Below are 22,648 nucleotides of genomic sequence, written 5' to 3' on the forward strand. Positions count from 1 at the left end.
GCCTATAAAGAGAGGCAGGCTAAAAGTGGTTGAACAAGGCAAGCCTCGTGTGTGTGTGTGTGTGTGTGTGTGTGTGTGTGTGTGTGTGTTCATGTGTTTAGGTGTGTTTGTGCATGTGTGTTTACTTGCATATATGTGTATGTGCATGAGTGCATGCATGGGTGTATATGTGTATGTGTGAGTGCTGGAGAGCCACATGAGGGTCTTATACATGCTAGGCAAACCTTCTACCACTGAGACACACTTGGACCATTTTGGTATTTTTTAACTTTGTGACAGAGTCTCACTAAGGTCCTGATTTGGACTGGAGCTCACTGATCGCCCAGGCTGCCCATGTTCCTTCCGCTTTACCTCATGAGAAGCTGAGACGGCATCTTCGCCTACTGGCTCAGGCTGACTCTTTAATTTCTGGTTATGAAAAAGTGAGATAGCTATGGTCGTGTTTTGAAAGTGTAATGTGTTTACATTAACCATTCAATTTAACCCCTGCTTATCAGTTAGCTAGAAAATGAGTGAGTGGTGTACTCCTAAATTTTGCAGAGGGAGTCCACGCCAAGAGTGCAAGCATCACACCTCTCTCTGGGTTTTGTAAGCACAGCCTTGGGCAGTCCTCCTAAGCCTTGTACTGTCACACCAGCATTACCCCTGCTAGCCTGTCATATCATCTCCAGTCCACACAACTAGTTATAGAATGTACGAAAGCACATAGAAAAGGTGCTGCTTGTGAAGTTTAAACTAAAATGAGTTCGTTGACTCACTGCAAAGCAGATAGAATACCTTATCCTGGGGAACAGAGGTCCTAGATTCAAGTCAAATGCAAGATATGATCGTAATGCCTTTGCCTTGTGGCAGAGGCTGGAGTGTTTCTCACTGAAAACCCTGGGGTGAGAAAATACCACCTTTTCTTCTCAGAAGCTTCCATTGCACTCACCAAGCCTTGAGGACACTTGACCTTGATCCTGCCCTGATTCTGTACTGGCTGAATAACGAGGACATGTTTATACCAAAGGATTTTGTCTGTAATCCTTAGCAAATGCATGCCTTATTTTTACAATAATTATATATATATATACATATATATACATATATGTGTATGTGTGTATGTATATATACATACATACACACATACATACACACACACACACACACACACACACACACATATATATATATATATATATATATATATATATATATACACACACACACATACCAAAGGAACCTATGTTCATTATTGAGGATTAAACAAGGAAAATGTAGATTTTTTTTTCAGGCTTTTCACCTACATAGGGTCATTCTTCCTTTTCACTAAGAGTAGCCTGCTAGAAATTAAAATTGTGAAGTGTTGCAGGCAGCTAGTGGGGTGCTTGGTGAGCACCCTCCCTTCTAGGGCCCTTTTCTCCCTGTGTGGACAGGACCAGGGCCTTCCTTCCAGCCAGCAGGAGGAGTCCGTGTGATTGTGTGACCGACCGTGTGGTTGTGTTAGTTAAGCTGTAGCACCTGTGTCCGTGAGGCCTCTTCTATCTATGCCTCTTTTTTGCCTTGTTGGCTTTGAGGCCTGAGTCCGAGTACAAAACAAAAAAGCAGTCTCCAGTGGATGACCGGAACAGAACCGAAGCTCCAGGGTCCTTCTTCTACAAGCTAGGTTCTGCTTGAATCCTGAGTAAACCTGGCAATGGACCCTTCCACAGCAGAGTTGCAGATGAGAACTCTGCCTTTTAACTTCAGCCTTGTGTGAGTGTGAGCAGAAAACCCTACAGGCCTCACCAATCTTCCAGCCCCACAGGGACTGGAAGATAAGAACTGCATGTTCTTATGTTTCTAAGTTTGAATAATACTGTTAAATAACAACAGATGCTAATACAAGGACTTTTATTTTCCCACCATGGCTTGTCTTAAGGGAGAAAGATTAAAAAAAAAATCTAGGCCATAGGTATTAAACTGCTAATCATTTTGTGACTTCACACACACACACACATACACACACACATACACACATATATGTATGATGGATATTATTTACATATTAATTTCTTCTACACTGTCTTTGGTGCATTTAAAATAACAACCACAGGGCTATTGAGATGGCTCAGCAGATAAAAGAATTTTCTACAGAAGCCTGATGAACTGACTTCAATCTCAGGAAGCCATGTGATGGTGGAAGGAAAGAACACACTTCATAAAGTTTACCTCTGACCTCTGCACACACCCACAGGCATGTGTATCTCACATACCTCTTTCTCTCTCTCTTTCTCTCTCTTTCACACACACACAAATAAAATAAAGTAAAATTTAAAAGCCAACACAAAAGGCAAGTATAATAGTCATGTTATAAAAATTCTTTAATAAATTAGTTACAAAAAGTTCTTAGACTCTGAAAACAGTCCACCAATTACTTAGGCATTCTATTTAAGTTTAAACTTTCTGTTACTTGTTATTTATCTCACACTTGTTGCATGTGAGAGTCAGAGAACAGCTTTGTGGAGTCAGTTCTCTCCTTCCATCTTTATGTGGGTTCCAGGGCTTGAACTCGGGCCACGAGGCTTCTATGCTAAGTGCCCTTTCATGCTGAACCACCTTGCTGCCCTGAACTGGCTGTTTTAGAAAACAAACCCTTATAGAAATGAGTCACCTGAGTTTTACCTTTACTGCTGTCTGTCAGTCTTGTTCAGTCAGTTTCCTATGTGGGAAAAAAATATGTAGATCCGTGCTGTTTCTTATTTCACTCTTTGGCAAGGAAGGATAGATTGAAATGAAAATTTTGCAAAACTTGCAGACTTTCATGAGATCGATGAAGAGATGTAGGCAAACTGCTCGACGCTAAAGATAGATTCAGGCTAGTTAGACATTGTGGGTGAAAATCAAAGAAGAATAGCGATGATACCGCCTCATCAAAAGAATAAGATTTCAGCACCCAGTGATTAAAACAGGCCTTGGGAGAATCAAGAAAGCTCTTGGAACTCTCTCTCTCTCTCTCTCTCTCACACACACACACATACACACACACACACACACAAATTGATTTGTTTTAGATTGGATTACTCAAGTCAAGTATGAACAGAGGAGGTTAAATTTTGCATGCCTTCTGTATGCATTTCCAATAATTAAAAGTGATATCTGTAGAAGTATTGTTTATGCTCCTGTTTTAAATGTTGTCTTGAAGGCTTACTTCCTCTGTCTGCTAACCTAGGCCTAGTCCTGGAAGCTTCTAGCCTCTCTACAATCTAACTTGGCCTAGAATGTTTTCAAGCTCTGAGACTGCTGAATAAGCTCACTCTTTCTAGCTCTTTCTGAACAGTGGATGGCTGGTTCAACTCAGCTGTTCTGGCTCAAACTCCTCCAAGCTAACTGATTCAACTGGCTTCTCTCAGTTTCTCACTGAATTGTTCTGCATGGCCATAAACTAACTCTCGCAATCTGTTTAATCTTCTGGCTCCTTCTCATTATTTGGTTCATTCTGTCTTTACCTATGCCTAGCTTGTTCTCTCTTCAACCTGTCTCTGTAAAACTCTCCCAGTAAAAACTGCCTCTGAATTTCATGAACTGAACTGCGCAAACTCAACTCTATTACCCTGCCTCTCAATTCACTGACTCAACTGAACTGACTGAACAGATCTGCCTAGAACTCAGAGATCTGCACACTCAGAGATCTTCTGAGTGCTGGGATTAAAGGTGTGTAGCACTTTACTTGGACCTAAGCTTTTCTTTACCCCAAACTTGCTCTATTCCAGGCTGACCTTCAACTCAGAGATCCACTTGCCTCTGTCTCCTGGGATTGATTACAGGCATGTCTGTATTCCAGCTGGATCACACAGGTCTTTGGATGTGATCTCTTGCCAGAACAACCATGTTCTGAATTAAAATTCCTCTACAGGTATCCCTTCTTATAACAATGAAAGTCAATACTTCATTCTTTTTTTATTGTTCATTTTTCTAGACTTCCTGTCTGCTTCTGTGATTCACTATGAACAGTAGCTTCTGCTGTAAGGAGATTGGTCTGTGCTTCCCGCAGAGACCAAGCGTAGTGATTTAGGTCCAAACAGTGGGGCTCATCACTGACCCGGTGCCTCTTAGGCAGAATGATTCTAAGTGGTAGAGAGGGAGCTATGTGGGCCTCCTGACCTGTGTGGCCACTTATTTGCAAAGCTAAAGCCCGCAGAAATCCTCTGACCTGTGTTCTAATCTCAAAAGGCTCAGAAAAGCCTTGTGCTGTGCAATGACTGCCGCACCTTTCAAGCAATGGCTGATCGTATGCAGCAGCCCTAACATAGCAGCCTTACCTGGGTCCGTGCTGGAGTAGCATCTGCACTGTTTATCTTCACATTGACTTCCTTCTTTAGTCAGGCATACCTTTTAGTTATCTCCAGACAATCTGAAACTTCTCAGGGGCTATGTCATGTTCCTGTTGGGGCATGTTCCTGTAGTGGTAGTGGGTCATTGCTAGTATATCTGAATTTCTTGGTTGGAATTAAAATGACTTATTCTAAATCTCTTAGGTTTCGGGACCATTTCCTTACTCCTCCCCTGCCTTTTCCCCTTTTTCCTTTCCTTTCCTTTCCTTTCCTTTCCTTTCCTTTCCTTTCCTTTCCTTTCCTTTCCTTTCCTTTCCTTTCCTTTCCTTTCCTTTCCTTTCCTTTTTCCTTTTCTTTCCTTTCCTTTTCCTTTTTCCTTTCCTTTCCTTTCCTTTCCTTTCCTTTCCTTTCCTTTCCTTTCCTTTCCTTTCCTTTCCTTTCCTTTCCTTTCCTTTCCTTTCCTTTCCTTTCCTTTCCTTTCCTTTCCTTTCCTTTCCTTTCCTTTCCTTTCCTTTCCTTTCCTTTCCTTTCCTTTCCTTTCCTTTCCTTTCCTTTCCTTTCCTTTCCTTTCCTTTCCTTTCCTTTCCTTTCCTTTCCTTTCCTTTCCTTTCCTTTCCTTTCCTTTCCTTTCCTTTCCTTTCCTTTCCTTTCCTTTCCTTTCCTTTCCTTTCCTTTCCTTTCCTTCTTTCCTTTCCTCTTTTCTTTCCTTTCCTCTTTTCTTTTCTTTCTTCTTTTCTTTGCCTTCCTTCCTTCCTTCCTTCCTTCCTTCCTTCCTTCCTTCCTTCCTTCTTTCTTTCCTTCATTCCAGCCTTCCTTCCTCTCTGTTTGTCTCTGTCTGTCTCTGTCTCCCTGTCTCTGTCTGTCTGTCTGTCTGTCTGTCTCTGTCTTTGTCTCTTTCTGCCTCTTTCTCTACAAGGTTTCTTATGTAGCCCTGGCTGGGCTGGAACTTGCTCTATAAACCAGGCTGGTGTCTAACTCAGAGTTAGAGCTCCCTCTGCCTCCCAAGTGCTGGGATTTTAAAGGTGTGTACCACCATTGCCTGACATTGGGCACCTTTGCCTTGGTGACATTGGTTACATTTTATTGTGCCTATTCTATTAACATTTGAAATTTGACAGGCTTGCTCAGGGAACTGAACATCATGTCCTTATGACAATTGGAACATGTTTCTGTGTACAGTCCTGGGAAGACAGGGCCATTAACAGAATGAGCTCTGGTAGTTCTGGGGCCCACCGACCGCCTGCGGGGCAGTGTGAAGATGACAGTAGATGTGCTGACTGAAATAAGGATGAGAATCTTAGTTCAAGCATGGAGGAGAGAGCATGCGTTTGTATGTGTAGGTGTCTGCGGTGAGGGAGGGAGGGTTGTAAGTATTGCAGGTGACACTTGAGTAAATACTAGCTTCCCTCAAATTACTCAAATGCTAGATATTTGCGTAAAGACTAGAAAGATTTGGGTGTCCTGCTTTATGACTCAACACCTTATTTCCAGTATTGTTTTTATTAGATTGCTCTCATTTTTTAAAAAAATTAATAAAGGTGCCAAATCATTTCTGCTGTGCATATATGAGACATCTTGGGCACTGGAGTATACACTACAAACTGAAGGGAAGAACATGAGAGTTAACAGAGCTGTGATTTTCTTATAAACCAGTGCTTTAGCAATTTAAGCTTTTGATAATCGGTGACTGATCGATATTTCTGTGGTGAAAATGTAAATGTGCAAAACACATGGCTAGATATTTTGGGGAAATTAGCCAAATAGGAATTAAGAGATCCCCAAACACAAGGAATTTTAATTTCCTCAAACAAATACAAAGGCAGCGACTTGAGAATCATTATCAGCTTGTTCCAATGAACACATAATTATTTAAAAAAAAAAAAAACCAAAATCCTTTCCAATACTCTTAATACTCTAGGAAAATTTGATATGGTTTTTGTAGATACAAGGGCATATAAACGTTGAAATACAGCTCTTCCAACCACATAGGGCAATGTACTGTTCAATTCCTTTGTTTTATAGTTGAGCAGATAAGTCTCAAAAGGTTGAATGAGGTGAGCAAGGTGAGGGAGCAAGTTAGCAGGCTCTGCTGGTTCCAAGCAGACCTTCTATCAGTGAGAGACCTAGTTCTGCATGACTGGCTTTCTAGAAGGAATGACATGTTGATCCCTGCACCCTTTTACAGATGTGCTGAGAGAGTGTGTGGTTTTATTGCCCTTAAAACACTGTGGGTGAAAATAAAAACTCACAAGAGCATAGCTACCTCCCACCCACTAGTTCCTGCACAAGTATGGTCTCAGGGCTTTTGTAGAGCACACTTTGCTCTTTTTGTGTCTCCCTAATCAATCTACATTGCATGGTGCTTTCTGAATTTCAAGTAAAATAGAAAAAAAAAGGAGACATAAATTGGGTTACTATATTCACACACACACATACACACACACACAGTAGCAGCAAAATGTCATTTGCCTCTTTCTTTTCCTCTAATTCTATTTTGGTCCAAAGCAATAGATGATTATCATTCAAGTGTTTTTGTTTGTTTGTTGTTTGTTTGTTTTATGGAATAAAGTGATTGGTCGAGGGTCTGGTGCTCACAGCTCCTGAATCATGACCTGACTAGTTTGTTTCAGAGTTAAAGCAGCCCAAAGCTCTCTTGTTCTGATGGAGTTCTAAATCTCACAGTCATCCCTGCATCCTTCCATTAAGCTATCTCCTTCTGCCAGAGAAGAGGAGAGTTGGTCATAATGGTGTGCTTATTTTCCAAGCCCAGAAGAGTGAAACTATGAGTGTGTGTGAGAGAGAGAGTGGTTTCTAATTACTGTTGCCTCAAATTCTCTAGGGAAACGAGTCTATCACCACAGAAAATGAAAGCATAATTTTGACTAAATTGTGTTGAAAAGGATAATGTTTTGTAATTTTTTTTGTCACTGCAGGCTGACAACAGTTTAACTCTTACTCAACCTAAACTACAAAATTAACAATAGCATGTAAAGAAATTTTCTTAAAAATTGAAGTCAGCATACAGTATGCTAAGGACTACCCCACATATGCATTCCCTGTGCTTCTGCATTGAATGCTCACTGTATCTATAAATTTATAGCAGTTGATGTGGATTTAATCATCTAAAGCTTTCACCTCCCGAAATGCCATCTTCTCTCTCATTTTCATGATCTTAAAATTATTAAAGTTGAACAAAACTTCTGAATTTCATTTGCTTTTATAAAGCTTATAATTTTACCATACATGCTAACGAAAGATTAGCTTGAACTTATTTTCTTTAATGCAGTTTATATTTTAGAGCAGCTAGAATAGTAGCAAAATTAATCACAAAGTCCACGTATTCTTTTACTCCATAAATATACAGCCTCCTTCACTGTCAGCCTCCGTCAGCGGAATTGAGACGTCTCTTAAACTGCTGGGTGAGTTAATTACTGTATCACCCAAAGCCCACGGTGTTTACCTGAGGGTTGAGTTTTTGCTGTTGCTGTGTTCTCTATGCTTTGGAAAATATGTATTGGCAAGTGCCCATTATTATGGTATCATTCAGAATCCTTTCACCTCCCTAAAATTTCCCCTGGGCTCCGCCTCTTCATGTCCCCTTTTGGCAGCCTCTGACAATGCCTGATCTTCCTACCGTCTCAGGAATAAATGCTGCACTCTGTAGCCTGTCCAGCATGGTTTTAGCACTGGCATTTTTGTTTTCTTCATTTCTCTTTATGCATCATGATTGATTTCTTCAAATGTGGGCTGCGGTTCCATTCTTCTAGATATATCACAATTTACCCTTCCCTAAATGAGCGGACATCTTGGTTGTTCACGTGTTTTTCCAATTATGTATGAAGCTGATAGAAGCAGCCAGCTGTGGAGGCTCTCCTGCGGCTCTCAGTTTTCAACTTCCTTGAGCATTTCCAAGAAGTAGGATTTTGCAACCAAGTAACAAGAGTGTGTTTAGTCCTGTAAGACATTGCTAAGGCATTCCCATGTAGCTGTACCCTTTTACATATATAACCAGCAACGAGTGAGCGTCCCAGTGCCATGCATCCTTGCCCGCTTTTGGTATTGCTAGTTGTTTAGAAGGTATGGCTGCCGTCTGGTTATTTTGCTTCCATTGTCCAGATTTCCTATGATGTGGAGCATCTTTGGGTACATTTGTTTGTTATCTGTATATTAATTTTTGCTGTCATATCTATTTGGGTTTTATACCTACTTTAAACATCAAGCTGCTCATTTTCTGACTGTTGACGTTTACAAGTTTGTTGTTTTTGTTTTTGTTTTTGTTTTTTTTTTGCATATTTTAGATAACAGCCCCTGAGTAAATACGTGTTTTTCAAATGTCTTTACCTTGTGGATGACGTCTTTTCATATCATATGGCATATTTTCAATGAAGTTCTCCTTGTTGATTTTGGTTCATGAATTGAAACTCACAAGTTGTATAGAAAAGTCATCATCATGAGATCATTTTCTTCTGTTATCTTTATTTCATAGCTTTGCATTTTACGTTTATGTACATTATTTGTATCAAATTAATGTATACGGTCTATGCCTAGCACTAGATTTCTTTTCTTGGAACATGTCTGTGTGCATTGTGTGGGTGTCATGTGTGCAGGCATGTGTTGTGTGCCCATGTCTATGCCAGAGAAGGGTTTGAGTGTGCTATATTATCACTTACCACCTTATTTCCTTGAGACAAGGTATCTCACAGAACTTGGAGCTAGGCTGGAAGCCAGTTAGCCACAGAGATTCCCCCGTCTCCACCTTCCACAAGGCTGAGGTTACAGACTTACACGGACTCAGGTCTGTGTGTGTGTGCGTGTGTGTGCGTGTGTGTGTGTGTGCATGTGTGTGTGTATCCCTAACTTGTTTCTCAAACCATCAGGTAAAATTCTTTTTGTTACCTGAAGAAAACAACTATTTGGCAAATAATATTTTCTAGTGTTGATTTAAATGCATATGATTTTGAAGATCTCTCAGCTTTTACTGGTTAGAGTGTTATAAACCTTCCAGTTCTCTAGTATAGAATAGAAAGACTGACAGCCCTGGTTGTGGGATATAGGGTAATAACAATATTTAATAAGCAAAATCACTCGATGAGGTAGTCTTTTAAAATCCTAGGTATTTTTTAAGGATTCTATAAGATATTCAAGTTTTTATTATCAAAGTTCCTGTGTATTATTTTCCAAACAAATTTCATTGATATAGGATAAAAACAAAGCTGTCAGTTAGCTACAGAATCTAACATCGCTAAATGATAAAATAATAGTCTCAAGTTTTAGTATTTACTTAAATTATACCATCATGGTTTATTGCAAGAAAAAAAGTACTTGAAGAAATATATAAGATTTCTCTCTATGTGTATATACATATATATATATATATATACATACATTTATAATGGATACATTTGCGTATGTGTGTTTGTGTATATATATCACACATTTTGTATCTGTTCCTCTGTTGTTGGACACCTCATTTGGTTCCATAACTTAGTCGTTGTGAACAGTGCTATAATAAACATTGGTGTGCAGGCATCTCTGTGATAAGTAGACACAGACGAAGAAAATGCTGTTTATGCACACAGTGGGTATTTTTTTGTCTGTAAAGAAAAATGAAGATATGTTCTTTTCAGAAAACCAGATATCGCTAGAGATAATCACGCTAAACAAGTTAAGTTAGTCTCAGGTGGTACTGCATGTTTTCTTTCGTTTGTGGGACCCAAGTACTGTGGATACATACATATGTGCACTGATGACAGGAAAGTAGAAATAACACTCTCTGAGAAACAAAAGGCATTGACTGAGAAGAGGGAGAAAGAACAGGATAGTTGTATGGGAGGAAGTATGCTCAAGATGTAATATATTTGCACAATAATGGTCTTATGTAACCTGGCATATAATAATCATAATAGTCACACCCTTCTATGCGAGGCATGCTAGCACATGCCCATAATCCTAGCACTTATGAGGCTGAGGCATGAAGATCTCCAAGCATTTAAGGCTAGCCTGGGCTACATAATTTCACTGGACCAAAAAGAAAGCTTTACTACTAAATAGTTTCATTGGACTGAAATGAGAACCAACTGGGTGGGTAACTTAGTTGCCTTAGATTCTACACACACACACACACACACACACACACACACACACCCCAACACACACATGCTCTCCTAAGTCTTCTCAGTCACATAGACTCAGAACCAGTTATCCTGGCATATTATTTGGCTGACTGTTACATTGTGCATTTGCACTGTGAGCATCTGGGTTCAAGCCCAACCCATCCCAAAGAGTTTTTATCTTGGCTTGCAAGACCCTACCTGATCTGTATTTTCACTGCCTTTCAGTGCTTCTCTGCTGCCTTCTACATGTCTACGTCAGCAGCTCCAGCTGCTTTGTCTTGTTTTGTTTTGTGATGCTGGAAATAGAACCCAGGCCACTCTGTCTGCTGGCCAACTAACTCTTCTCATACCCTTCTACACCTGCAGCCTCCACTATCCTTTCTTTCTGTTCTTTAAACATGCCAAACCCATTTTCTCCTTGGAGTCTCTGCACTTCTCTTCGTTTGACTTGGATTTATTTTCCTCCAGATATCCAGGTCTTTTAGGTTAGTTCAAATGTCACCTCCTTGAAGAGACATTCTCCAACCACCATATTTATTGTTCTTGTTCACACTCCATCCAACTACCACTCTGTCACTTTCTCATGCCTTGTTGCCTTCACAAAACTTATTGCTACCTGAAATTGCTCATATTATCTGTTTTGCCCACTGGAGTGAAAGCTAATGAAAGCCAAGACCCCAAATATCTTCTACATTGTCAGATCACCACAATCTATAGTACTGCCTGACCCTAGCTGAATGCATTTTCTGTTTGTTTGGGGTTTTTGTTTGTTTGTTTGTTTTTGAATAGAAATATTCCCCACACTGCGGTTTGGGTTGCCCTTTGTTAATAATGTTCAAGGAGAAGACATTATTACATAGCAATTCCTTTGTTGTTTAAAAATGCTTAGTAGCTACATATATAGATGGATTTCCAGTTGAGTCTCTCTCACTGAGTTTCTTTATTTACTATTTCTATAACCTTTTATTTCCTGATTATAGAATATCAGCTTCACTAAGACACAGTCAATGTCTGTGTTTTTCTCTTGTTTTGTTTTATTGTTAGTACTCACTGTGGTTTGGTACCTATTAATATATTTAATATTTTTTTTGTCAAGTGCACAAAACAAAAGCAATACACTAAATAAATATCCAGCATATGTCATTGACAGGACAATTTTACAATGACTTATAGTTAAGTGGCCAGATAATTCCAGGAATTATAAAGAGCAGCTACAATCGGTGTAACAGAAACGAATGGGGTTCAAAAGAATCCTGTTTTTGGTAAAATAAACCCAAGTAATAATTCTAATGGGATCTTTACATATTCTTGCTCAGAGCCAGTGTGATATAGTGACTGAATCTGTGTCAAGTGTGCTGTGAACTTATGCCCTTGGCTTGTAGATGGGGAAGCCCAGAGAGGCTGAGTAACAGGGCCCTGGCCACACAGCTGATATGACTTTCACTGGTTCTCTAATTATCTATGCAGTAAGATACACCATGAGTAAAACACATTTAGGCACAGCCCTCACCTCTATGCTTCTTTTGTAGTGTTCATAAAATATATGTGATTATTCTTCCAGTTATTCAAGCCGAGAACCAATAAGTCATTCTTTTTTCCTTCCTAACTCAGAGCCATGGCCCTCTTCTTGACCCCTTTTCACCACCATTGTTCAGAATGACAGCATTACATTAAATGCAAAGCAGCACGTGTCACCTCCGTCCGCAGAACGCCACAGTGTGTTTTGTGTGCATCTAGCTAATGCAGAACACAGGTCTATAGTTTTTCCTAAGGTCTCAGGTAGAGGCAATCCTGCCCCTCGCTTTAACTTCTAACATTACTCTGCAATGGCTCACTTCCTGGCCCTGGCCCTGGCCCTGGCTCAGTGCCAGGCTCTTGGTCCTTTGTGTGTGTTCCCCGTTGGCTGCACTGCTCAGCCTTTTGTGTTGTTGAATGGCTCTGTCTTGTTTACCTCTGCTGAAATTCCCTACCATCTTGGAAGGGCTTCCCAGATGTCCCGCTCTCAGATTTTTGTCATCATCTCGTTGTATATCACTTTCCGATCTATAGGATATGCTTCCTAGTGTGTTACCTGTCTCCTTGATCAGGAGCCTGACCCCTGAGAGCAGGGAGCTCAGCCCTTTGCACATGGCTCTGTCTTCGGCGTGGGGACAGTGCCTGGCAACAGTGACAAACAGTAAGCGTTTGTGGAATGAATGAATCCGGCTGAGCGTGAGCTAAACACACACTATTCATGGCTCACGGAAGCATACTATTCAATTTCTACAGGGGCCTTCCTCAAAAGTGTGTCAAACACCAAGATGAGCTAGCAGGGATATAAAATAGGGCATGTTGTAAAGGTTGGTGAGAGCTTGCATGAATTAAGGATCTAGCGAGTCACAGGCACTAAACATACTTTATACAGTGAATGACTGAGTCCTTAATGCCGTAGCCATTCCAAAAGCCCCATTTCAGTTAATAGGCTTAAACTCTTAATTTGTAAGTACAGCTACCATCAAGAAGGATGGCTTAGCAGTTGCCACCATCTCCTGTTGCATACCCACTGCATAATAAGTATTGATTTGCAATACATGTGAAGAACGGTTGAGTGGATAAATGAGGACGCAGACAAAATAGATGAGGAAACTAAATTTCAATAGCAACAGGAGAGGAGAAGCAGGAACACTAGTGGATGTAAATAGAGAAACATCTGCTAATGAAGCATGGAAGTCACAGTGGAGATCTGACATCAGACAAAGCAAGTGTCTCTGTTACCAGGAACTAGGTTAGGGGTTTGAGAACACTGGTGTCAAGAGACAAAGGCCGAAAAGATTGGAAAACACCTAGAGGGACTAAACTAAAGATCTGAATTAGGCTAGTCTTCATAACCCCTAAAACACATCAGACTACAGAAAACTGCTTTACATATCATGAAAACATTTCTGCAGCCAAATGAATCCGTTAAAACGATTTTTTTTTTAATTTTATGCTTTGGTAAAACAGCCACCCAAAAACCAAGTAGGTAAATAAAGTAGAGTTCTCTTAGCTCTGTAAGTAATTTGAAAAGACAACGTAGGGAGAGTAAGGGAGCTGTGAGAAGGAGGAAGACCATGAGAACAAGAAAGGAGACAGAGAGTATGAGTTTCTAGGAAATAGATGACATTAGACAATACATTCTTTAGAACCACTGTGTGGGGTTTAAGTGCATCCAGTGAAGTTTCACAATTACCTTAAAAGACTCCATAATCAACAGCGTGTTTTTCATCACTCAAGAGCATCTTGTTGCATGGAAACTATAGTGTCTTGTAGCTGAAAGAGACTTTCTAATCTAAGTCTTCCTCGTAAAACACGTTACACTATCAAGGGGAAAATTTGTGAATTTCCATGCACAGAATATTTTTGACGCCCTCACCCGTTAAGAAGGCACATCAAGCCTGGCACACTTGGAAATTATTTTTAATCGTTCATTTTCAATCTCCTGTACTCATTCCACATCTAGGTGTTAAGTGAAAATAGGAGTTAATTCTGCAAAGTGGGGAAAACAGAGGAAAAACTATGCTTAAAAACTGAAGGAACAGCCTCAGTTATCTGAGACCTTTGGAGCCTAAAATATTCAGACCCTCAGAATGACTGCCTGGCATTTCGTTTTGCGAGAAGCCTAAGCAACCACAATAAATTCACAAATGCAGACATACCGCAGTTAAATTTCATTTCACGCTCTGTAAGCAAACATTATCAGGCGCTAAGCACTGTCCTGCACTGCCCTTTCAGCTCACACTCTTGTTGGCAGTAGAGGGCAGACCCTGAAATGCTTCACAGACAGATGAGTTAGCTTAGTCCATCCACCCTAGCCTATAAACCAGAAAATTTACTTTACTCTTTAGGTATCTACTCAGTATTATTGAATAAATAACCTAAACAGTCAGCGATTGGATGGGATCAGATTTAGATATTCAATTAGGACTTATTCAGGGAAAGACTTTTGGAAATATAAGGGTTTTTTTTGTTTTTTGTTTGTTTTTTTTGTTGTTGTTTTGTCTTTTTGTTGTTTGGTTTTACTCTCTGTGTTGGTTTGTCACAGTGCTGAATGGGGCATTGTATGAATAGGGTTCCCAGCGTGTTAGAGACAGTCATCCAGAGTGCAGCCGTACTCAAATTAGGTGAAAATGCTTAAAAACTGGAAATTTGTTCTGCATTCAGCAGTTTTCAACTCTACATATGATAAATATGCTTGTAAGAGAAAGAAGAGAAAAACCTGTTTATAATTACTTCCGTTCATGAGTCTAACCTGGTTATATAGGCACAGAGTTTTGTGTGTGTGTGTGTGTGTGTGTGTGTGTGTGTGTGTGTGTGTGTGTAGAGCAGCTTTAATATAAAGACGACACAAACATTTATTCTGATGTCCCTTTTGCTATGATCTTATTTCCTATTTGAGGTATAGAATAGCTTTTGATCACATTTGAAGTTAAAAATCATACTACAAGTGACTGCAAATATCCAATCAACTACATCTTCTGTTGTAGCCAGGCCCTTAAATGCACTTATTCAATATTATTAAAGATATTTAAATAGAATATTATCAAGATGTTTTATGTTTAAATTATGTATGCATGAGACACATAATCTATGGATTTCATTTAGCAAAGAGGGTGTGATAAATCATTTCTACTATAAAGCTTGTTACAGTGGTGAGAATGCCATCTGTCCTGAGACTGAAGCATTCCCCGCACTGACTCGCCCACCCTCAGTGTGACGCTGTGTCCTGAGGTCACAGGAAGGCTACCACAGTTCTTGACCTCACATGCAGACACCACAGTGTCTAAAGGGGCTAGGTTGCTTAGTGTGCTGAATATTTATGATAGACTGCATGCTCCATGCCTGCTTCTCAGACGAGACTGTACCCATCATTTAATGTAAATATGCAAAGAAGGGCGTCCTTTAATTAGCACTCTAGGAGATTCCGTAGGTTAAAGACTTAATCATGATAGTTGGCCTACTCTTTTAATAAAAGCGGATGGAGGACCTAATTCAAACGCATACAGAAACCATGCAAGTGCTTTCTAGGCAGTTGCCTACCTCCCAGGAGGGAAAGAACAAGTGCTTCAGTGTGTGTGCCTGTGTGTCTGTATGCATGTGTATGTTAATATGTATTAGCTATTCTTGGTTGAAGCATGTTTGGTTGAATAATTTCACCTACTTTGTTTTCTCATGTGAACACATTTCTTGCCTTAGAAATTTAATATCGTGCTTTAGTGACCCTTTAGCTCCACTAAAGCCCAGTTGTTACAATAGTGGCTTTCTGCACAAGAGAGAAGGCTGCTGCCATTGCTTTACCGGTAATTAGTGTGTTTGGGGACTAGCTACTCAAATATATCTCCACCGTGGTCTGCAGGCACAGATGCCTGCAGGGTCCAGAGGTGACTGAGTGAGAGAATTGAGCCCAGGGGAGTGGACTGTAGCTAAGTGGAAAGCACAGACTTAGTGGTGGATGTTAGGCTCCCTCAGCTCTTCTCCAGAGTTACTGTGTGGAATTGGGTCCTGGGTTACCAGATCTTCTGATATTTTAAGAAAAAAAAATCAAATATCTGGTTTATTTGTGTAATCTCCTAAGTTAGCTCTTGACCCAGTTTTATATGAAACAAAAGCCAAACACTTGGATAAGCCAAAGAAAATGTGACCTAGGGAGATAATTGTCCCAATAGCTGCTGTTTGCAGCTATTTGCCTGGGAACTAACTACCTGTTGAGGCAGCCAAGTGCAGTCACCAGGGAGGACCACTGGCGAGAGTGCCAAGACAGTGAAAGCCTTCCTGTGCTGTGGGGTGGGGCTGTCTCTGCAGAGTTGCAGCCTTCCTCGCTGAGAACAGCACAGCTATGCTTCATTAACATGACAGTTGTCCCGGGCCGCTCAGCAGCAGCTGCACAACAGAAGGGCTCTGCAAATGCTGTGGTTGGCCTTCACTTGCTAAGCAGACAACTCCGAGGGTAGAGGCTGAGAAAGCAAGCACTCAGACTGTAAACCCTTGAAAGGACTCTTGAAAGGACTCAGGATTCTGTTCTCTGCCAGCACCCCTGATGGAACATTCCTGTCGTGTCATTTCTATCTAGACACTCACTTGTGGGTTTCTGGTCCTTCGTGTTGTGGCCACTGGTGCACAGCCACATTTGTTCATTATCTGTGACCCAAGAAGATTCTGGTTCCTCTCACCTGTTTCCCTATTCTAATAAGACCGGCGTACTCTCTGCCATAACCCTCCAAATCGAAACTCTAAACTCATCACAGCCACATGTTGCATTTAAGAAATGTATTATTATAATCAAGTTCTGACGAAAATCCTCCAGAAGAGAGAGGGTTGGGAAGTCTGACCCATAAAGTCTCATCAACATGACGGTCTAAATATGGGCTGACCAAGGACAGCGGTCAGCACGCCAAAGCAGACAAGGGAAAGACCACGAGGCCTCAACACTATGTGAGGAACTATGGGTAACCAAGGAATGATGGGTGTGTGCAAAACAGTCTTACTCATCAGAGAACACACCAACTGGTTACCTAGTACCAAATGGTTGAATAAATAGGTCACTAGAGAAATGGCTCAGCCGTTAAGAAGCACATTCAGAATAGCTGAGTTCTGTGCCCTGAACCCATGAGATCAGCTCACAACTGTCTGTAACTCCAGCTCCTGGGAAAATAACACATCTCTTGCCTCATTGAGGATGTTCTCTCTCTCTCTCTCTCTCTCTCTCTCTCTCTCTCTCTCTCTCTCTCTCTCTCTCTCTTTCTCTCTCTCTCTCTCACACACACACACACACAGAGAGAGATACACACAGAAAGTCAAACAGACAAACATAGACACACGCAATTGCATGAAATAAACAACTTGAACAGAAAAAACAGCAAATAACAAAACTACTCACAAGTGCAGTCTCTACTTCTGATACGTAGGTTGTGGACAATTTCACTTGTCTGTGTTGGCTCCTCTGCAAAGGTGGCCGTTCACTACTGTTTGAGAAACGACTCTTAGCGAACACTGAAGGTGAACATCAGTGAACTTCAGCGGCAAGTTTTAAGTTGCCCCTTGTAAAGGCGCTGTCACTGTGCAAGAGCTCCGCCTCCTCTGATGAGTGTGTCAGCTGTTCTGGATTGTAAGGGAGCTCTTAACTACAGGTACATAGCATGCACTCTGGCTGCTGTGCTGTTGTAGTTACAGTTGAAGTTGTATGTAGTTGTGGTTGCAGGTAGATAAAATGGGCATCTGCATAGTTTCTGGGGGAAACTTGCCAAATTAATCACAGCAAGGGGGCTATTTGCTTGGCTCAATTAAGAAAAAAAAAATAGTATCCAAATCTTCAAACTCTGTGTCTTCATTAGGCTTTCTATTGCTGTAATGAAACACCATGACCAAAAGAGCAAGTTGGGGAGGAAAGAGTTTATTCGACTTAGACTTCCACAGCACTATTCATCACTGAAGGAAGACAAGCAGGGCAGGAAGAAGCTGATGCAGAGATCAAGGAGGAGTGCTGCTTACTGGCTTGCTCCTCGTGGATTGCTCAGTCTTCTTTCTTAGGGACCCGGGACCACCAGCCCAGAGATCCTGGGACAGGAGCACCACCAACAGCACCACCTCCCCTCTCAATCCCTAATTGATCTCAGGCTTGCCTGCAGCCTCATCTGATGGAGGCATTTTCTTATTTGAGGCTCCTTCCTCTCCGATGACTTCAGTTTGTGTCAAGTTGACATAAAATTAGCCAGCACACCCTGTTTCAAGAACAATCACATGGAAAAAACTTGGTATTTAATGCAAGTAGCTCTTAGGTAAACTAAAATAGTAGCAAAAACTGTGCTTTTCTCCCTGCCCCAATGGTGTTCGGGTGATAATTTAGAACATGAAAATGGCTTTGCACTTTTTTTTTCTCTATGGAGGGCTATGCGCCCTTATCTAAGTGTTACGCTCATTTCCCATTTACTGCTCATTTCCCATTTACTGACCTGTTATTCAAAGTGTAGATTCCAGACCCTCAAGCTCCTACTTAATTATTTTTAATTGTTGTGCTTTGTTTTGGTTGAGGAAGCCAGAATAATAACGAAAGGATTCAGAAACCAAGGACAGTGATTTTTGTTGTTGTTGTTTAAAGATGTTCATGAAACATTTTATGGCATCTTTTTGTCAGCATCATTAAGTTTGTATTTCTCGCCACAAATACTACCTTCTCCTCCAGCATACAAAATGAGAAACCTTAAAGCACGGGGGAATTTCATGGGATTATTGAATGTAACTCCACATACTTTAGACTGAAATGTTCCTGGTTGGTAAGTATTTGACTTCCTAATAAAATGGTCCCTGCTTCATCATGGGCAATCTATATCTGAAAAGAGAGCCCCATCTGAATGTAGAAAAAAGGCAAATTATTGCCCGTGAACCTGACAACAGGTAGTGAGAGTCCAACCAGTCCCCCTGGGATGGCTCCTTGCAAACTTGTTTTGATATTGTTATTGAACAACCATTATTCAGTCAGACGCATTTCTTTAAATTACATTTCTGGGAACAAGGGGCTGTGGAATATCATTAGTTTGCTAGGTAACATCCGACGTGAATGATGAATTAGACTGTGAACCAAATGGTTTGTTCCTGGTGTTACAAACCTCCATGCACGTAGAGACCCTAGAGAGGGGAAAGTTACATACAATTCATGCTTATGCATGTAACCTCTAGGGGACTTTTGTTCTCTGGCCTCAAGTATTTTTTATAGAGTTGTTGCTTGTTTTCTTTTCTTTTCCTTTTTTTAAAAGTTGTTCGTGATTTTTAAAGATACGGATAAAGGCACAGACACATTTAAAAATGTTTTCCCCTTTAAGAATTCAGTTCCTGCCCAAAGTTTGGCTATGAGTCTCAGCATCTCTTTCGATACCCTGCTAGGTAGTCTTTCAAAGGCCCTCTGTGGTAGGCTTCTGTCCTGGAATGTTATGAAAGAAGGGGGAGATGGAAGACCTGGAGGAGACAGGAGCTCTACAAGGAGAGCAACAGAATAAAAAAAAAATCTGGGCACAGGGGTCTTTTCTGAGATTGATACTCTAATCAAGGACCATGCATGGATATAACCTAGAACCCTTGCTCAGATGCAGCCCATCACAACTCAGTCTCCAAGTGAGTTTCCTAGTAAGGGGAACAGGGGCTCTCTCTGACATGAACTCAGTGGCTGGCCCTTTGATCACCTCCCCCTGAGGAGGGGGCAGCCTTATCAGGCCACAGAGGAAGAAAATGCAACCAGTCCAGATGAGACCCGATAGGCTAGGGTCAGATGGAAGGGGAGGAGGACCTCCCCTTTCATTGGACTGGGGGAGGGGCATGGGAGGAGAAGAGGGAGAAAGGGCAGGATTGGGAGAGGACGAGGGAGGGGGCTACAGCTGAGATACAAAGTGAATAAACTGTAATAAAAGAAAAAAAGAAAAAAAAGATAAAAAGGAATCCAGTTCCCTCTGCCTTTTAGCTCAGCTGTTTTATTGTTAAGCAGCCTGACTCCTCAGCCTGAGCCACACTTGAGGTCCATGCCCTCAAAGTTGGATTATTTGTGTTCCCTTTCTCTGAAACCATGCAGTTTCCTTTATTTGCTGTTACTAAGCCTATGAGAAGCTTCTCTAAGAGGCGCATTTTCATATTTAGATCAAACAGCGATTGGAATACATTAGTGCCCAGTGGGTAAACGTGCAGTTGGAAAGCAGCTGCTGAGCCGTCTCCCTGCTGCTCCAATTAACACATACTGCACACACAGTCGGCGAGAGAGCGGTGCCTATGGATGGAACCACTTCGCAGATCACCAGTGCGGCTGGCCAGAGAGCCCGAAGGGTTAACCAGCCTCCCCTTTTCCTAAACTGCAGCTTTCTAGGAAGTTTTCCATGCCCCTGCTGTGCTTTGAGCAAAGGAATGCTAATGGGAGGGAGTCGGATTAGCAGGCGGGGAAAGCCAGGTCGCTCCTTGCGTTGGTTCAGCCCGCTGACTGGTGCTCTTCCCCACCCCCGCCCGGGTGATGGAGGTGTTGGGTACTGACATCTTAGTGCCGGGACGCCTCTCGCTTCCAGCTGAACATCTTGAACTTTTGTTTGGTTTGGAAACAAGTTGAAGCCCATAGTCCTGCTGTTTTATTTTCCTCTTTAGTTATTATCTTACTTTTATTATCATCTTACTTTCTTTCTCTGCCCCACCCATCCTATAAAAAAAAATAGTAGATTTGACAGTTTCTTGGGCTAAATGAGAAGTCTCATCAAGATACTCCCATACCGCTGTTATGTTTTCCCTTGCTGTGGCTGAACTCTCAGCCCTGAGGGGCACAGGGAGAAAGGCTGGAGGGTAATGTGTCCCAGTCCCCGGGCTTGGTGAGGGTCATTCATGCTCCACCGGCTGGCAGAGCAGCTGGGCTGTCCGCTCTGCTGCTGGCTGCGCAGCGCTGCCCCGGGAGCCAGTCATGGATCGCTTCCTGGGATTTGTCAAGCAGATTCGGAGATCTAGAAGAAGAAAGGGGAAAAAGTACCGGCCAGAAGAGGATTACCAGGAGGGCTATGAGGATGTTTATTACTACGCTTCCGAGCATTTTCGAAGTAAGCGCTTCTCTCCACCCTCCTCCTCTCCTGGTCCTTCTCACATGCAGGGGCTAACAATAAACCTTGCATGCTTCTCTACTCTTAGATGCAAAAGATTTACCAGATGGTGTTCTGTGAAGTGCTAGCTCCATTGTGCTGGTTACTGTTGCGAGTGCGGGGCTATACAGAGGTTAATATTGTAGATGTAATTGATTGATTCTGTTATTTTAAAGACCTGGTTAAAAAAAAAAGTATTTTTAGGTGGCCAGAATATGTTCTGTTGTAGTTATTTTTTCAATCATTTTATGTGTGTGTGTTTTTCTCCTTTCAAGATAGAGAAGGTTGATTTGTTTGAAAGTCGTTGATGTTGGAGTTTTAGGCTCCTGATTTATACTCATGATTAATGCTCATGGTTCCGACTTCTAGACAGTCAACTGTGATGAAACCTGAGCTGTTTGTATAAGGAAGTTGGAAGTTCAAGTGCTTTTCTATGATGAATGTTCCTAATTTTGTTATTAAGTGAGGGGAACTCCTTTGCTGTCAGGTACCAGGAGCAATACTTGTAAGGGTGTGTGAGGGGAACCACATGGAGAATTTGTAAATTGACTTTAAAACAACAGAGAACTGAAATTTTTCTTGTGCTTGCCAGTGTTCTAGGTTCCTGGTGAGGCATAGCCAGGTCCCAGTAGATTTTAAATGCTCAGAGATGCCTCAGGGTGAAGAGAGAAAGCCCTTCCCTGCCAACATCACTGAGATTGTGTGCCCAAATGAAAGGGAGGAGGATGACAGCCATGCGTGATCTACATTTTAAAAATTAAAAAAAAATTTCTTATCTTTTTGAGTAAAAATCTTTATGAACTAGTACTCAAATCCTATTTTTCCTCCCTTCTGGCCTTTTGAAGTCTTACCATGAATGTATCCCATTTATACCTTTTGAGCATTGACTAATAAATAATTTAGATGCCAATTTCTGTGGCACTGAAAGCCTTGAGAATTATTTCTACATGACAAGATCCCTGCTGTGACTGATGAAGGCTGAGGGCTGAAAATTCATGTGGTGGCAAAAACACAATAATGCAAATTGTAATTCTTTGATGTTTGCCTGAATAGTATTGCTATAATATTTTTACAGACTCTTCTCTAAGTTTCAGAGATATTTTCATGTTGTAATGTCTTTACATGAATAATCTATTATAATGTAGTGACAGTCTATGTTTCCTATACTTAGCTCCCTGGATATGTTATCAAATTTAACTAAGATTCGTGGCACATAGAAAAAAAAATCCTGCCAGCTTGCATGAGGAGTAATTCTGAAATGTAGAAAGCAGGACACCTCATGGACTGCTCTTCCTTGAACACATTTCTTTTAATCAGTACACCCCAAGCCTGATTCACTCTTTCTGCAACTTGCCCAGTGCTGTGTGTGTGTGTCCAAACACACTCAAACAAAATCTCTCAAGATGCTTGCACTCTAATTGTTTTGCTGAGGTTTTCTAGTTTTTAAGATAAATTTGCTGAAAAGCATGTCAGGAAGTAAAGTGTTTTCCAAGAAGCGAGTGAAAAGATGACCCAGTGAAGGTAGTAGTTGCCATCTATCAAGTTCAGGAACTCACAGAAAATCGTGCTTTACTTGATTCATCAAGGTCACGCTAAGGATAAGATGCTAAGCAGCTAGAGTCTTTGCCTTTACACG

At 41.2% G+C, this 22,648-nt stretch overlaps 1 protein-coding gene across 15 annotated transcripts in view; it reads left to right on the top strand.

Annotated features, from left to right (window-relative positions):
* The window catches only part of Grip1 (glutamate receptor interacting protein 1), a 642,849-nt gene that overhangs the window by 230,341 nt on the left and 389,860 nt on the right, over window positions 1-22,648 (top strand). For 2 of the 15 annotated variants that reach the window (XM_060378105.1, XM_060378113.1), the window contains exon 1: window positions 11,443-20,973. The exons of 6 other annotated variants lie outside the window; for them this stretch is intronic. In XM_060378105.1, coding sequence (XP_060234088.1) covers window positions 20,841-20,973 — 133 coding nt within the window. In that variant the 5' untranslated portion in view covers window positions 11,443-20,840. Of the gene's footprint in view, window positions 1-11,441; window positions 20,974-22,648 lie in introns of those variants that run through there. 7 more of the 15 variants (XM_060378116.1, XM_060378106.1, XM_060378120.1 and 4 more) reach the window with 6 other exon arrangements.

Source organism: Meriones unguiculatus, chromosome 2, assembly GCF_030254825.1.
Source record: "Meriones unguiculatus strain TT.TT164.6M chromosome 2, Bangor_MerUng_6.1, whole genome shotgun sequence".
NCBI classification, from domain to species: domain Eukaryota; kingdom Metazoa; phylum Chordata; class Mammalia; order Rodentia; family Muridae; genus Meriones; species Meriones unguiculatus.